Genomic DNA, 17,500 nt, shown 5'->3' with positions numbered 1-17,500 from the left:
TGCTTTTGCCAAGACTCGCCTGAGACACCCCTCCCTTCGTTTTGACGCGAAGCGCGCGTGGGAGCCCCGCTATCATCCCGTTTCTTCAGTTGGTTGATGGATCTTTGGAAAGACCAAGTACAAGGGGTAGACCACCCCAATATTATCACCCTCTACTAGGAAAAGAGAAACATCTGGAGTCCGTGGTTCGGAAAATTCTTCCTAAACACATCACTGATTCTGTTTGTCAGAAAGGCTCGAGATTGGCACACCTCTATGGTCTGCCCAAGACGCATAAACAAGGATTGGCGTTGCGACCAATCTTGTCTGCCACGAACACACATAATTATGCTCTTGCGAAATAGTTCGACGAGAAACTAAAACCGCTTTCGGTTAACAAATATAAAATCACTGATGTTTTCCAGTTTGCCGATGAGATCAAAGAGATGAGTTTTCGTGAGTGTGATATTTTAAAATCATATGACGTATCTTCTCTCTTCACGAATGTGCCCCTCGAAGAAACAATAAAGATCCTTGCTAACAAAGCTTTCACTGAGAACTGGTTCAATGTGACATACAACCTGAACATCAGCAGAGATTATCTCGTTGCCCTTCAAAGAGCGGCTACAAAACACCAACTTTTCCAGTCTAAAGGTAGTCTCTATGAGCAAATAGATGGTGTAGCAATGGGATCACCACTAGGACCGCTCACGGCAAATACATTCATGTGTTCCATTGAGGAGAAGCTTCAAAGGGAGAAGAAACTAACCTTAGGCTTTTTCTATAGAAGGTACGTGGATGACACCTTAGCCGTGGTGCAGGACATTCCAAGTGCTAGTGCTTTTCTTGCAACGCTGAATAAAGCACACCCTGCATTCAACTTTACCATGGATGGGTAGTCAAGTTAGAGTGCGTAAGTTTATTTACGTTATTCGAAAGCCTATCTTCGAAATATTCTTCATTAAATACAAACTATTTACACCATCAGAAATAGAGAATATCTGTCATATATTTATCATATGTGTATAAAAATAATAAAACGACAGTTTAACAGTTTAATGATATATTACAATATTACAAAAAAATATACACTGTCCGCAGTTAGAAAAGGCTAGTCGAGGCGGGCAGTGTTTAATACGTATATTAGAAAATAAAAAGATTTACAGAGCAAGAGATTCAAAATTCTAGACAAATTACAACTACATTAATACATTTATGATACGGCAAGAAAACAGAACAAGCTGGGGTCTTATAGTTGTGCTATTAAAGTAGACAAATCAATATAATCGTCATATTTTTCGAGTCTCTGGAGGAGAAAATCATGAATTTTTACTCTTAAAATTGTATTTTGATAGCTGGCGCACTTCACAAGACGAGCTATTCCAGATTCTAACACTATTTCTTGAAAATGCCCTTTTTTGTGTATCTAATCTTGAACTTTCAACAAAATAGTCGCCTCTTGAAGATGATGTTGTCTTATAGGGATGAATATTAGCTTGATAAGTGAATAAGTGAGGTATGTTAGAAGGTGACAAATTATTGGATATGTCATGCATCAAGATGGCAACTGATTTAAAGTAAAGCATATCCAAAGGAAGAAAACGAGAAGAAACAAAAAACGGGATTGCATGAGATTTGTAGTCACCAAAGTACATTAAGCGAAGGGCTCGTTTTTGAAGGATTAGAATTTTATCTCTATGAATTTTTGCAGCTTGACCCCACGTGACTATACCATACAATAAATAGGGTTGGATAAGTGACCTGTAAATGTGGTTTAGGGTACTAAGGGGTACAAAGTGTCTTAATCTAGAGATAACGCCGATCGATTCACTTATTTTGGATGCAATATGAGCAATATGGTGACCCCATGAAAGAGTTTCATCAATAAGCACTCCTAAGTATTTAATAAATTCCTTACGTTCTAGAGAAATATAACTCTAGATGGTATAACTCTAGTTAGTATGATGGTCAAAGATTCTCAAATTTATTTGGTGATTCAGTTTTTTCTGTCTAGGCCGAAAAATAACAAAGTTAGACTTTTTTTATATTCAGTGATAACTTGTTAGCGATTAACCAGTCGTAGATGTTACAGAGTTCAGCATTAACTATGGTTTCGTGTAACTAAAGATTTTTATCAGCATAATCTGTGCATAAGTAAAATTTAAATCGATTAGAGCTATTAGATATCTCGTTTATTATGGCTCCCATCGTCAAAACTTTACCATCATATATTAAAGACAGCCAACACGCTCTTCAAATTTTTCGAGACTTTAATTTCCCTGGCCAAAACAAACTTCTTTTCACCATGGACATTACGTCTCTTTACACTGTCATTCCTAATGGCGAAGGCCTTCTGGCCCTTAAACATTTTTTTGATCAACGTACTGATAAGGAAACTAAATCTGAAACACTACTACGCTTAGCCGAACTAGTGCTCACACTCAACTGTTTTTCATTCGGAAACAACTTCTTCAAACACACCAGTGGTGTAGCCATGGGCACCAAAATGGGACCTAGCTATGCCAATCTTTTTGTAGGTTTTGTCGAACATCAATTTTTCAGCCAATATAACGGGTCCAAACCTGAACTCTACGGTCGCTACATGGACGACTGTATCGGCGCTACCTCCTCTACCAGAGAGGAGCTCACTCAATTCATAACCGCAGTCAATTCTTTTCACCCGGCCCTGAAATATACCTGGGAAATTTCTGACAATTCTTTTTCCTTCTTAGACATCAAAGTTTCAATTGAAGGTAACGGTTTATGCACTAGTGTGTATTACAAACCTACAGACTCGCATTACTTGTTATATTCGTCTTCGCATCCATCTCACGTTAAGAATTCCGTTCCTTTTTCTCAGTTTCTTAGACTTCTTCGTTTATGTAGTGATGAATCTGATTTCCACCACAAATCAGAGTCAATGTGCCAGTTTTTCGATAAACGTGGTTACCCTGTTTCTGTCGTTCAAGCGGGTTACCACCACGCCCAACTTATTGATCGACATTCAGCACTACAAACGTCGCATAAGGAAGATTCCGACCGCATTCAATTCACTCTCACGTTTCACCCTCACAACCACTCAGTTAAATCCATCATTCTTAAAAACTTTAAATTACTTCAAAACGATCCAGAGACAAGCACTATCTTTTCGCAGCCTCCGCTCGTTTCATTCAAACGCGACAAAAACATAGGCAATTTTTTGGACAGAAGTTCTTTTCAGACTAATGACCAACCAAGCACTTTTAAATGCGCTCGTGCACGATGCAAAACGTGTCCTTTCATTCACAACACCGATAAAATATCGGGACCTAAACGATCCATTAAGATCACCGATCACTTCACGTGCACCTCCGCCAATGTAATCTATTGCATAACTTGCACTTATTGCAAAAAGATATACATCGGCGAAACAGGCAGAAGACTAGGTGACCGATTCCGAGAACACCTTCGAGACGTGGAAAAGAATGACAAGGACATATCGAAACCAGTCGCTAGACATTTTAATTTACCTAATCATTCTAAGCAACATATGGCAATCTGCGGTCTTTCCTTACACTTAGGTAGCACGGAAAGCCGTAAAACTCTTGAAAAAAAGTTCATCTTTCAAACCGGCAGTCTAAATCCCACCGGGATCAACAAACGCTTTTCCTTCCACTAATTTATTCGTGTTTTTCTCGTTGCAATGTTCCCACCAATAACGTAGCTCCATTTTCTGCCTTTAAAAGCACACACAACCCACAATTCCTCTATTCGCTCCGACGAAGGGCTAACGCTCGAAACGTCAGCTTTTGTAATCGTTACGGTGGCCAATTTACCATTTCAACTTTGTTGATATATCCAAATTATTTCGTTACTCCCACCCACGCAGCCCCAAACAGTTTCTTTCGAAACTATTAGCCTTTATCGTTTATATAAATGAGGAAAAGTAGGGGTCCTAACACCGACCCCTGTGGAACTCCTGATAAGATTACTTCCTTCTTGGATATATTTTTAACACTAATTTGTGTTTTTGTTGTCGACCTACGAGGTAAGAAGCAAACCACTTGTTCACTATTCCACATATTCCGTAATGATTCAGCTTTTGCAATAACATTGAATGGTGGACGGTGTCGAAGGCCTTCCTCAAGTCAATGAATATACCACACCAATACATTTTTTTGTCCATGTTATTTTCAATTTGACTGATTATGTCCAGGAGAGCGTGTTCAGTAGATCGTTTCTCGCGGAAACCATATTGTGAATCATTAAGTATATTACGTTTCTCAAGAAAGCATTTGAGACGATGATACATCATTTTTTCGAAAATACGATTAAAAACAGACAGAAGAGATATAGGTCTATAATTAGAAGGGTCAGATTCATCATCATTTTTGTATATTGGAATAACTTTAGCAAGTTTTAGCTTAGATGGATAAGTTCCACATTTGAGTGATTTATTTATAATTATAGACAAAGGTTGACTAATGACATGTTTAGCAGATCTTAAAATGCGAGTAGGTAAAGAATATAATCCATGCGTCTACGGGAATAGGTAGAGAATATAATCCAGCGTCTACAGGAAAACAACAGATAAAGGCCTTCTTATCCATATGGTATCAAAGCCATGTGGACAATAGGTATAAACGATCTCTTCTAACGACTATGTTAAATCGTGCACATCGACTCTCATCTTGATCTGACCTTTTCGCTGCCGAATGGGACAACCTGAAAGAGATCTTTCTCAAGCTTAAGTACCCTGAGAGACTCACTAACTGTGCAATCACAAGAATCATCGAGTCTCAACGCTTGTATTTTATTTACCTATCTTTATCTTTTATTCATCCTTTTTATTTCTTAATCATATGCATTGAGACCTTCACACGTACTTTTTCTAGCTAATGAACTCACAAAATGTATTTATTTGAATTTGAGAATGATAGCATGGAGCCGTCGAAACGCCATTCTTTAAAATCGCTGGTTTTTATTCTTAATTGCTTATCGAAAACTTTAGTTATTAGAATCCCATTCACAACAGAAAAAAACAGTTTCTGGTCGGCATTGGACATCAACCCCAAATTTTCTTTTCATTTTTCTTTTTTTTTTCCGGCTAAATGGTTGAGGTTTGGTGAGAATCGAGTTTATAGACTTCAAGTGATACTGCGTTGTCTAATTTTTTTCAACCTCCCCTTGTCGGTCCCAAAGTTCTTGATAAGGAACAACTATCAAAGTTTCAATTTCATGCATCGACTTCGCTCCTGTATCCGCCAACCGCATTCAACGGGATAAAAAGGATCTAGAAATCCGTTCCTCTGTTGTTATTCGCACCTGCGTAAGAAAAGAAACGGCAAACAATTAATTTTTTGATTTAAAAAAGTGATAAACATTGACACTCTGGTTTCGTTAGTGAGCTAGTCTGCACAATCTCTCTCTGCGCTGATCCAAAGTTTGCGTAACGGAAAAGAAGACCGACAAGATGGGAAGTATACACAATGAAATATTGCTCAGAGAATACACGAAAATGTATCTTTTAAGTGAAGAATTGTTCCAAATTGTTTCCTTTGTCCATACCAACCCACCTGGATGGTCTTTGTCCCGAATAAATTGACCCCGCTCGTTCATTTCCACGTCTTCACGCCTATTACGCTGAGGGTCTGGTGAGGTGGAAGGTGAAATTTTCCCAGATCCTCGTTTCTTCCTACAGCAGTAAACAGTGACGGCGATGATCACAATTAACGCCAGTCCACCACACACGCAGGCTACGATGATTATAGTCGTGTTATTGGATCCACTTTCAGTTGGAGCAGTACCAGCAGTTGTTGCAGCAACTGTAGTGGGAGTTACTAGGAAGGTTTCGAACGAATTCTGGTCAGCAAAAATCACTTGGCCATTCGGCAGTGTGATTTGAAAGGTACCTGCCTTGACTTTTGTCTCAATCTTGGTTATTTCGTGCTGTATGCTGGCAGTGGTCTGACCTTTCTTGGGCACTGCCACAAATTCCACCACTATGCTACCAGCCGTCAAGCTGAAATCCTGTATACTGCACTTATCCAAGCTTGATGAGCTAGTGATGGTGTTTATAATGCTTGCTTCGACTGCCGCCTTCTGGCTGTCGTTTCCAACCACGCTGCTATAAGACACGTTAAAAACAAACTTGACGTTGACACCTGAACTCTTTGGTTCCTGTTCACAAGCAGCAGTAGTTGGAGCAGCAGTGGTTGGTGCGGGAGTGGTAACTTCTTCTTCCTTCTTTGGGCCAACAAAAGCGCTTAAGTATCCCAGTGTCGTACAGTTGCACTCAACGTAAGTCACATTACCAGATATCACTGGGGAAGTGCCTGAGACACATCCAGTTGTAGTCCAGTTTGATTCACTTGAGCTCCACAACTTGCACTAAACAGAAAAAAAAAATGCTTGACTCACGGCCACATCAATGTTAAGCTCACTGGTAAAATTTTAATGTTTGTGGGAAGATAAATTTATGCTGAATTCTAAGATAAATTCACTCTTCGTGTTTGAGTTTTTCACGATTTCTGAATGTTCTTTCTTCAACTTCACGCTTCAGATCGTTCCAACTTATCAAAGCCGTCTCGTGGACTCAGAGCTTATTCGCATTTTTCGGTAAAACTTTCAAAGCATTAGGAAGACTTTTTCCAAACCATTATTTTCATTTTCAAGACTTATGGTCAGGATTCAAACACATGGCCCATGAAGAAAAGCCGGCGGTTAACACTCTGAGATGACACTAAGTGTTCCCATTATTTCGAGAATTAAGACTTTTTTCGAGGTCATACAGACATTTTTTTAAATTTCCTTAAATTTTCATGGATAAACTCCGCTCTGACCCTGTATTCAGGTTGGCCAGCAAAATTTGCTGGCTCGCAACCAAAGCATGACGAGAGGTATGGACTGCTGCTGCACCAAATGGCGTTGTAAAACCAGGACCAAAGTAATTACCTGAACATCCCTCAGACAGAGCAAAGGAAACTGTCAGAGGTAGCCAACGAGAACACAGAGAAAAACCATAAAGAAGAAGGCTTCCCAGAGCGCGGGAAAATACGAGTCACCTCGTCGCAATTGGTTAATGTTCTGCATCTGATTATTCAAAAGTTTAGCTCCAGTTTTCTAAACCAATCCTAGAACGTTAAAAAAAAGTCCTGTACTACTTGTCATGGTGCATTTAAAATAACAGCTCTATCCCCTGGATAGTTTCTTGTTTCTCTGTTATGACTCACCTCTGCAGAATTTGTGCTTTCATTTGGAAAAGTTTTTCCTGATTGCAACGGAATCAAGATAGCAACCGGCTCAGCCAAAGACCCGACGGTCACCTCTCGAAATGTGGTTGGGTTATACAACTTCACATCGACGATGTCCGTAAGCCGAGAAGAATCAGTTTGATTGTACAAAAGATCTTCAGGGTACTGGTGTGGAGAGAAAGAACAACAACAAGTATTAAAATGGGGGATTGATCATGAAATACAATTCAAAACTTCCGAAAAAGTATGTCACTTTTATGTTCACATGGAGCGAAGGTTCAGGGTTGGAAATAAGTGTATACTTTTTCTCTTTATACCAAGAAGACTTTAAACACGAAACGAAACCTGCTTTTTCTTAGGAGCATTAACACCTTAAACACGAAACCTGCTTTTTCTTAGGAGGAATTCAATGGGGCAAAATGACTGGTGTAACTTTAAGGCCATCAAAAAGTTGTAATTTCAATGCAGTAATCGTGAAATTTGCTTTTTACTGTTGATCAGCGTGAGTTAAACCCACCTGAGTGGAAAGAATGCAAGCTCCACTGCACGTGTCTGAAGACGAACAGCTCCAAGACTTGTATGTCGCTTCCAAAGTCTTTCCCAGGGTCATCTTGGCGGTTTGCTTCACATACCTAGGACAGTCTGAGCAAGCCATGTTTATGCTAACTTCGTCTATACCGGCGAAATTTACCGTTTCGGCGCGCAGTGTGACCATGGTCGTTCTGGCGAACACAGCCGGAGCCCCGGTGCCTTGGCCAGCGCACATCTTCAGTCCGATTGAGTCTAAGAGACCTAAGAAGTCGCTCTTCCGGGTTGATTCTTCCAACGTAAAGACATCTGGAGCGATGAGGTTTGCCGCTGGTCTGAGTGTGGTCTCAGCCTAAAAGTGTAAAGAATAGTACGCATTAAAAAACTCAAATCGAACTCAAAAAAACTGAAAAAATCCAAATGTGCTATGGAAGATGGAGTTTATTTTTCGCATGATCAACAAAACTACTCTGAATTGAGGAAGGGTTGAAAACCAGGAAAATCTTGCATGCGCTAAGACATGCTTATACATATATTATAAGCCAAAAAATGCATGAACTGTAGTTCAAAGGAAAAGAGAAAATTTACCAAAAACTTGCTTTCGACGATTAAACCTAAAGTCTCCGAAACCACTGAATGAACATGGGCTTTAAACACACGTAGAATAGAAATCTTCACAGCTACGTTTAACTAAGGATGAAAAACTTCGATTGAGTCCTTACCTCGTCACCAGTCAGTGAATCCACATCAAGGATCTCATTCTCGACCGCTCTTCGTCTCCTCTTAGATGGCGACGTAACAACACCAAGCAACTTTTTGAACAAAGAAAAGAAGTTGTTCTTGGTGGACTCATCGAAAGCGTAGGCACCTCCTTCCGTTGTTTTCCCCATGGTGGACAAGGCATTCAACTCCGCATCTTTGTCACCCGTAACCACTTCTAGCGCATTAACAGCCTGTCACGAAAAATATAAAAATTAACAAGGCACTTAAAGAAATTCATTAGTATCCGTTTCATTTAATTGATTCTTTGTTCTTTCTTTCTTTTTTTTTTTTTCTTTGTGGCGCGGGGGCAGGGCGAGGTTCAATATCTAAATAAAACCGATTCTTTTTTCTTCGACTCTTCTGGGAAACCGAGGTTACCTCCTGGACTTTGTCCAAGGTTTCCTGCTGGTATATATTCGTACTCCTAGAATGAAAGAGATACTTTGACAGTACTTTTGCCCTAAAAAAAGAAAAACAAAACTTGTCCAGGCCACGACTCGAACTCAGATTTGACGCCAATACAATCACATTACGGTTGGTTTTGAATTTGCAGCACCCTCGCAGCGTCCATGCTTTACTAGATGTAATTGTGATATACAAAGCATACACATTACTAACCATTTGAGTATATTGCTGCTTAATCGCGTTCAGAGATGCTATCACGTCATCACTCGCATTGGCGCTGGTCCCTGAGATTGCCGACAGTACGGTGTTCATTGTGCCTAAAATAGCAATGCTCCTGTTAACAGATACTTATCTCTTGTCTAAATCTACTGGCTGGAACTTGCTTTCCCTCGGCTATAGAAGTATCAGACTCAATCTACAAAGAAAACGGGCTAACATACCCAAGAACATACCTCCTCACGTCCACTTCTGTACCACGCTCCTCTTCCCTTTTCCACTCCCCCTCCTTTCCTTTCTATCACTTTCCGCTCTGCCCCTCCTGTCCACATCTGTACTAACCTCTTCCTATTCCCAATCCCTTTCTTTTCTCTCCCCACCCCTTCCCGTCTACCTCTGTTTAACCCTCTTCTTCGATTCCTACTCCCCTATCCTGACCTCCTTATATGTACTACCTCATTCTTTCCTTTCCCATTCCCTCCCCTCCCCTCCCCTTCCCTCCCCTCCCCTCCCCTCCCCTCTCCTTTCTTCTCCTTTCCTTTCCCTCATTTTTATGTCTCCTATTCTCTTCCCCCGATCCTTTTCTCACTCCCAAAACCTAACAGCTTTGGGAATACTCAGCCATGAGCAACAAAAACGAAGTAACTTTAAAGCATCACGAAAATCCTTGTCTCACCTAATTGATTCTCCAAGTCCCGGCTTTCCTCCAGATCCGCTGCAGAGCCCTGCAAATTTCGTATATCGGCGAGTGAAAACACTTTAGGCGAAACCTGAATAGTCTTCTCGGTCGTCACACTTGCTCCAAATTTGTCAAAAACCCGTACAAACACTCGGAGGGTATTGTTATTGTTCTCGTCACCTATAATCCAAAACAGATTTAAACATAAAAATGACACCTTTCCATGGCTTCTCTATTAGTACCCAAGGTTTATAGTAAAAGAATACTAAGAGAAACCGTTCTTACTTGTGAAAATTTTGCTTCAAAAGATCAGCTCTAATCATGATGTGTGTAATTGTAAAGGACCGTGTTCTGGTGAAAACCTTCAGTTACTAATCTTTAAGGCGACGCGTCGATTGATTCGAAGGCTGAAAGTTTCTAAAGAAACTGTGGTGCTGCGTCGGTGGGGGTAACAAGGTAATTTGGTGATATCAACTAAGTTGAAATTGTAAATTGGCCACCGTAACGAGGAAAAAAGCTGACGTTTCGAGTGTTAGCCCTTCGTCAGAGCGAAGCTTCGACATGCCCCGGGCATTTGAGCTTTTAAAGATTGGCTTGTTCCAATCACGCCCCTCGGGGAAAGAGTTTTGTTCATATACCCGACCCAAGTGCCAGGCTTAACGGTCAGTTTATTTGGCAAAAGGCAAAATCAGCGACCGTGACTTTCCTTCGCGAAAGTGAACTCTTTCCTTTTAAACACCTCCATCATTAAAGTTCTAGCACTTGTATTCCGCCGAAAAGACTTGAGACTTCTGGTTCCAGTTTTCCACCCCAGCAATGCAAGTTTCAAATTTGCCATTCCCGGGCAAACACGACGGTCAACGCCTAGAAGGGAGTAATAAGGACTTTACGAACCAGAACGCAACGCAGCCTGGAACGTCACCGCAAGTAATTTGCTCACAAAGTGCTTCACTGCGCATGCTTGGCGCTAAACTTCTTAGCTCTACAATGAAAGTGAGTTTAAACTTTATATTATGTTTTTTATTGAAAAGAATCTAAAACAGAGTGGTCTTTTTTCACGCAGTAATGTAATGTACTGGACAAGTGAGCATGATGTCCTTTTATGCAGAGGTTGTTTCCGAGAATCCGTTCAAAACAAGAAAGGGTTCGTCGCAAAGAAGCGAAGTAGTTTCTACTGAATTTCAACTAGAATTAAATTTTCTTTTGCTACCTTAGAGGTAAAACTGTTTTCCTGAATTCACTATGTCTGGAATATCAAGAACTTCACCGAGTAAATAAATATCGTTCCTGAAAAACCGAAACTTAGTCTTACACTCATCATCTGTCATAGAATCAAGATCGAAGCGACCATACTTCCAACAAGGAAATTCGAGATTTTCAGAAGAATTTAAATCGTACAACAGGGCAAACTCTGTATCATCAATGCTTCCATCTTGATAGGCAAATAATAAAGCTTCCCTTGCCTCTGAATGTTGCCATTTATGACGTATAACAGCAGCTATAAAACGAAAATATGTTTAGCGGAGTTTAAAGGATTTGCACAGCTCTGTCCCTGTCGTCGCGGTCGCATCCGTAACTTTGTTTTTCCCGCGCTCGTGACGGCGTTCTCGCCCCGGGCTCTTCTCGGTTTCGGTGTTTTCAAACTGAGTCGCGTTCTGGTTCGTAAAGTCCCTAATAGCTTCCTGAAAACGCGCGCAGAAAGTTACTTCAATACCCCTATTACAGGGCGTGCTCTAAAACGTCGTCAGTGCGGCTGAGATATTTTAACTACACAGCAAGTGAAGTCTACAAACCTTGTGGAAGGGAAAATTTCCTCGACTTCCTTTGATTTGGTAAACTTATGACGGAAGCAGTTTCTTCTCCGTCAATAAGTTCGTAATACCCAAACTGGTACTTCAGCGGATAGTCCTCTGGATCGTCATTGAACTGATCTGCTCTAAAAGTGAACTCAGTATCCAAGACTGTTCCACTCACGGGAGTCACTACCAAATTACCTGACACAGAACATAACATGGAGAGTCAACATCTCATTTAATCGCAATCGACGTCAAGTCAACATTGAAGGTACTATGATGAATATCATAGAGATAATATCACGACTTAATTCGAAACTAGCGTTTCACTAGACACCCTTACTGCACCCACCTTCTATTGGTGGTCCATTTACTGTGAACTCTGTCTCTGAATACGAACTGCAAGCAGTCGTGTTGGCTGAGACTCGGAATCTGTACTTCCCAGACTCTAAGGCGTTCTTTTTGAAATACACTCCGAATCTTTGGTTAAGTCGAGTTGTGGCACTCGTGACTTCCGACGGGGGAGACACTAACACAAGGCTTGAGATGTCGCTCTCATACCCGTACCCTATAAAAAACAAAACACCGGGAATTTTTGCTAAGGAATTCTGTGAGATTACAAATCACATTAAAGAATCTCGGTTGTTTGTTGAGGGTTTTTGGGCGGAAAAGAAACGAATAGGCTTGAGAAGAGAAAATTGTTTTACTCATGTTTTCCAAGCTCGGTCCCATTTACTTCCAAACAACCACCACCTATGAAGGCTACATTGCAGTGGTAAAGGGAAACATCACAATTTTCTTTTCCCGAGCTGAAAAAACACATCTCGATAAAGTTCTCGCTTCATCGACTTTCACGAGCGGCTGAGCCACTGACGTCCAGACTACCTTCGAACTATTAAAACCATCGTACTTTCATCACAAATCTCGTCAGCTAATTTTTCAGGATTAGGCGTTCTAGTATTTAAAGGAATAAACAATAGAAAACTTACCCTCTACGAGCACAAAGGAATAGTCCAAATTAACTTTGAATCCAATAGCCTTCACTCTTCCTCGAACTGCTATTTTTTTTTTAGTATTTAACTTGTTAGACTTCTGGGGTCGAATTTTCACATTTGGAGGGGAGCACTGCTGCACTCGAACCGAGACTGTTGTTTCTGCACTTCGGACACCTTTACGATACGTCAACGTAAATGTATACCTATAAGTTTACAATGTTTAATAACAAATATCAGCAAAAATGTACGTTTTATTACCATTCTAAAGTTATTTTCCAGCACAGAAGTGACGAATCTTAAGTTCATACAGAGCGCATTTCGATTTGGCAATTGTAAAACCAAAGCCAAAATCAATATCACAAAGAGCCAGTGAGCACTTGAGGTAAAAACAAACTGCTTGAAGCGCTCAGTGGAAAACGCCACTTCCTAAGTGACATGTTAAATCTGGCACAGTAGGTGAGTTTCAACCAAAACTCACGTTTCTCCAGATTTCAGAAATGATGCCACACTCTTGTTTACAACAGCAGTACTGTTCAAAAAAACACGTTGGTTGTCAAAGAAGCAGGTCCCTTCAGAATCTGTACATTCCCATTGGTACTTAGGATCATCGTCAGTTTCATCTGGGTCTTCTGATTCGCTACCATCCAGCACTAAGAAATCTCCATAACCCACGTCAAACGACACACCACCTGACAGTATCAAGTACATCATGAATCACTCAAACGTGCTGTGACGGTTGCCACAAAATCAACGTAAAGAGGAACAAAAGTTAAAACAGTAGAGAGGGACAACTTCCTAAGTTACTCCTTTCATTTTTTCGGTTTACTGTGTAAAGTAAATCAGTGCTCTGCGTCTTTGAAAAAATACATTCTATGTTGCTACACTTCTGTTCTGTTATAGATGACAAATGACGTCAAAGTGCGGTAAGAACGAAAAAATTGCAAACGAGGTGCAACTGAGTGTGTGCTCTGTTACAGAACCGACCCTTGGAAACATGGTATCAATTTTGTTTTAAATGATAGAGAAGCAAAAACTTGTTATGGTGACGTCGTCTATACATCTATCTTGCAATAGATCATAAGACAGAACCAATCAAAATGCGTGTGTAATTCAACTTAGTACCGGTACATAAGCAGTTATGGGGAGGCTATACAAACTGTCAATTAGTTACCAATGACAGGAGAGGGGGGGAGGGGGGGAGGGGTGGTCATACAATTCTACACAGCCTTATGGGGAGGTTCAGGAATATTTTATGGTGACACAATTAAATCCCCCAACCCCCCAGGTCATAGATAATGGCCATTCTCCAGGCTTGCCTATCAGTCTTCAATAATAAGATACATTTATCATACCAGAAATTCGCGCAATCAAATCACTCGACGTCACTTCAATGGGGATGGTCTCTTCAGCGGATATGTCAAGGTTGGCGTTATCAAACACAGTTACTGTCAGGGTGTAATTCTGAAAAAGAAAAACAAAGCACGACAACTTTAATTTAGAAAGACCACAAGATCTGTATCTTACCTGCCGCTAAGCAATTAATCAAAACCACTGTTTCAACCTTTTAGTTTAGTTTTTTTTTTTTTTGCTAAGCACAAACCATGCGTGATTTGTTCGAATTCATAACAATTTGTATCCACTGCACAATGCTAACGCTCTTCGTCCTTTCAAGTATTCCATGAAATTCTTTAGTGCTGACAGAAAAGACTTTGATAACCACCCGGTTTCTTCTTCGGCCAAATTATGGCCTGTTGCCAATGATGGCCTTGAACTCCACAAAAAAAAAAAAAAAAAAAAAAAACTATTGGTGCATGCCCTCCGACCTAAGGAAGAGTATGTGATCAGTTTAAGGGTGAATCCAACCGTGTTTACAAGCATAGAGTTCACAATTAGGGTCAGATGCCTCCACAGGAAAGAGGAACCTCCAAAGCATTTGCCGTGCTCCCAACCTGCGCCTCTGTGGCTCAGTTGGTAGTGGCGCCTAAATTATACCTGGGAAAAACTAATATTCTTTTAGGCTTATCTGTAATTGCTTAAATCGCAGCGCACTTGAGAGGATCATAGCATTACTTGATACTTGAAGCATAGAGTTGTTACCTCGCCCCCAACTAAGTTACTTCCCTGGAGCTTCAGATAAGGTTTGTCGGAATCTGTGTCTGAACCAGGATCAACTACTTCATCACTTGAGTCTTTCAACTCCCAGGCATACTCGAAGCCGCTGGCGTCGGAACCATTGCACCCTGGCAAGCTAACCGAGGCTGGAAAGAAAGCAGGTGCAATACACAAATTAAGGTGGTTTCAAGTAACGTTTGTTTGCTTGCTCGCTCATTCACCTGATAGTTTCGTTGCTTGCTAGCTCGGACAAGGGATCATTTAAGAATAATTGGAACAAAGAGTCTCTGAGCTAGTTAAAAGGAGGTGCTAACCAACGGGCTCCATTAAAAATCATTTGTAAACATTTACAAAGAGTTTAACCCTTTACACCGTAACATCAGTATGCATATTCTCCATACTGTTCTATTTACATTTCCTATGGTATTAACAAGGAGAATTTGTTTATCAATCAAGAGCTTCTCAAGTTGATGATCATTTCCTTACTGAATTCTTACGACAGTTGTGTTTTATTCAGCAAAGATATTATAAGGAGAAATTATATACTAGTCATACTAGTTAGAACTCAAAGAGTTTAAGACATACCACGGATCAACGTTCTTTCTGATTTACTCATCTTTTCACCCAATGTGCTTAGCTTGACCTCTGGGACGGCATCATTCTTACGGGTTACCGAGAAAGTGTCTTCGATGCTCTCTCCAAGGAAGTTCGTAACTTTACAAACAATTTCATACTCAACGTTCTTGACAATAAGGTCTTTTGTGATTGAGAAGAAGCTTGTGTCAGTTGCGAGGCCGGAAAGAGTTGAATTGAGAGAGGTCAAATCAGATGTTGTATTAGCATCTGCACCGACTATGGATTTGACGTACCATTCATAAGTCAGGGGTCGCCCGCCATCGCCCTTCGTATCCGTTTCAATATCTAGGGGAGCACATGGTCCTAAGAGATAAAAAGATAAGTATTGGTGTCTTAAATTCGAGAAATTTTAGTTTCATAACAGGGTCTTGGCTTGGATTTTTCAAAAGGAAGCCGTGTGTTAACCCTTTAAAGATCTACAATATAAATAGTGGCCTTGCGCACTCTGTATCATATGTTCCCAATACTTTCAAGTCTGAGAAACTGCTGTGAAATTCAAACATTATCCCCTACTTTTCTCGGCACCTTTTTCCTTGAACATGTACTCATACTGTTCAGAGGAATTCACTTTGGGTCAATCCTTTAAGTGAAATAATTAACTGCGAAAGTAGCGGGACGAACATCTCATAATGGAATACAACAACACGTCATGGACAGGTCAGTCACTACTCACCGATAAATTTTGGGCCTTGAATTTCGACTTGTGGCACGACTGGATTTTGAGGTGATTGTACAGAAAGTTCAGTTGTCCCTACGACAAACTTAGTATTGTCTTCTCCCAACGCAGCTAGACTGCCATTGGTGAAGTTAACTGAGTCGCCTGGTGTTATCGTCGCTCCACCGCCAACCAAAAGAATTTGCAGTGTTTTGGGTCTCACCAGCTTACACTTACTGTTGGTAGCGAATAATGCTATCGTCCCTTGATCGAAAAAGTCAGAACATTGGGGATTGTCCGGTTTATGCTTGGCTTTCTTGTCTAAAGACAGCAACAGTTTGATGGGATTACTATCAAAAGCCAATGATACCGCACTCGGCTGGATGGCAAAAAATGAGAACTCGACACTGGAATCAACTGCAGGGTCATTCTTCCCAAACTGCAAGGTCACGTTGAAAAGAGCAGACTTTCTAAAAGTGGTAATAAGACAATAAACTTCCGTAGAACTAACGAAAACTCCTGTGGCAAGCTTTGCACCTCCATCTCTAACACAAGCCACGTAGCCAGTGTCGACAAAATTAGTACCAGCGATTGATATGTTAACCTTTACGCCAGAGTCGCTAATTTCAGCCTCGTTCGGGGAAACACTTGACAGAGAAATCACTGAACTGTTGTACACCGTAAACGCAGCGGCTGCCTTTGATTCAATTTCAACGTTGCCAACAAAGCTGCACAGGACGGTGTAAATGCCTGATGGCAAGTTCGAAGGTGCTGTCACGGTTAATGTATTTTTATTGGAAATATGGTTGCTGGATGACGCGGGGTACCTGAAAATGATAACAGAGAGATTTAGCATCGCGTTTACGTAAACGTAAGAAGCAAGAGTGACCAAGTGACCTTGTTGTTATTATTCATCATTTTTTCACGTTTGCCGCTTGCGCTTTGGCGTTTCTACTTGAAAGTAACTTGTCTCGCGTTTCCTGCGTACGTAAGATTTTCTTGATGAAAGAAAGAAAAGAACTTTATCTTTCATCAACATACAAAAATATATTCTCACAGAAAAATTGCATAATAATAAAATAAAAAGAAGCGTAAAACAAGGGTTCGACTAACCAACTCTAAAAAAAAAAAAAAGAAAAAATTAAAGAGTTGCTCTTACTTTTGATTGGTAGTTGTATGATTGAATTCACAAGAGGTCAGAGTATACGACTTAAAACCAGCACCCTTAACCGTAATCTGAACTTGTGCTCCCGCTCTTCCGCTGACCGGATCCAACCGACCAAACTTTGCACACCCATTGTTGAATTTAGGATCACTCTTACTCGTACAATTTCCACAAAAATCATGTTCTGCATCGCCGTTGGGTACATCGAGACAATCAGTACAGCTTGTATTGTCTCCTCCACAGACGCTACAGGAATCTTGTCGGAAGTTGATTTTCAGTCCTGTATCACCCCCAGTACAGTTGCCGCAACTTGAATACAACAGAGAGCACACCCTTGATGTCC

At 40.7% G+C, this 17,500-nt stretch overlaps 2 protein-coding genes across 3 annotated transcripts in view; one reads left to right on the top strand and one right to left on the bottom strand.

The window, feature by feature from the left end:
* Positions 1 to 425: 425 nt before the first annotated feature.
* Positions 426 to 878, top strand: LOC148740857 (uncharacterized). The gene has a single exon (XM_088758759.1). The coding sequence runs from the start codon at positions 426 to 428 to the stop codon at positions 876 to 878; it is 453 nt and encodes a 150-aa protein (XP_088614885.1).
* Positions 879 to 4,750: 3,872 nt separating this feature from the next.
* The window catches only part of LOC111343875 (uncharacterized), a 33,995-nt gene continuing 21,245 nt past the window's right edge, over positions 4,751 to 17,500 (bottom strand). For both annotated transcript variants that reach the window (XM_088731496.1, XM_088731500.1), the window contains 16 exons: positions 17,152 to 17,466; positions 16,011 to 16,819; positions 15,287 to 15,640; positions 14,687 to 14,847; positions 13,942 to 14,050; positions 13,068 to 13,278; positions 12,584 to 12,792; positions 11,947 to 12,162; positions 11,595 to 11,795; positions 9,799 to 9,981; positions 9,120 to 9,223; positions 8,462 to 8,692; positions 7,729 to 8,091; positions 7,191 to 7,376; positions 5,535 to 6,348; positions 4,751 to 5,283 (listed from right to left, as the gene is read on the bottom strand). In XM_088731496.1, the coding sequence (XP_088587622.1) occupies positions 5,252 to 5,283; positions 5,535 to 6,348; positions 7,191 to 7,376; positions 7,729 to 8,091; positions 8,462 to 8,692; positions 9,120 to 9,223; positions 9,799 to 9,981; positions 11,595 to 11,795; positions 11,947 to 12,162; positions 12,584 to 12,792; positions 13,068 to 13,278; positions 13,942 to 14,050; positions 14,687 to 14,847; positions 15,287 to 15,640; positions 16,011 to 16,819; positions 17,152 to 17,466 (4,498 nt within the window). In that variant the 3' untranslated portion in view covers positions 4,751 to 5,251. The remainder of the gene's footprint in view (positions 5,284 to 5,534; positions 6,349 to 7,190; positions 7,377 to 7,728; positions 8,092 to 8,461; positions 8,693 to 9,119; positions 9,224 to 9,798; positions 9,982 to 11,594; positions 11,796 to 11,946; positions 12,163 to 12,583; positions 12,793 to 13,067; positions 13,279 to 13,941; positions 14,051 to 14,686; positions 14,848 to 15,286; positions 15,641 to 16,010; positions 16,820 to 17,151; positions 17,467 to 17,500) is intronic.

This window comes from Stylophora pistillata, chromosome 1, assembly GCF_964205215.1.
Source record: "Stylophora pistillata chromosome 1, jaStyPist1.2, whole genome shotgun sequence".
NCBI lineage: Eukaryota > Metazoa > Cnidaria > Anthozoa > Scleractinia > Pocilloporidae > Stylophora > Stylophora pistillata.
The sequence above is the reverse complement of the archived record's forward strand: the minus strand, read 5'-3'. Positions and strand labels throughout refer to the sequence as shown.

Excerpts from the sequence above, each read along its gene's own strand:
- LOC148740857 (XM_088758759.1), top strand. The coding sequence starts at position 426 with ATGAGTTTTCGTGAGTGTGATATTTTAAAATCATATGACGTATCTTCT.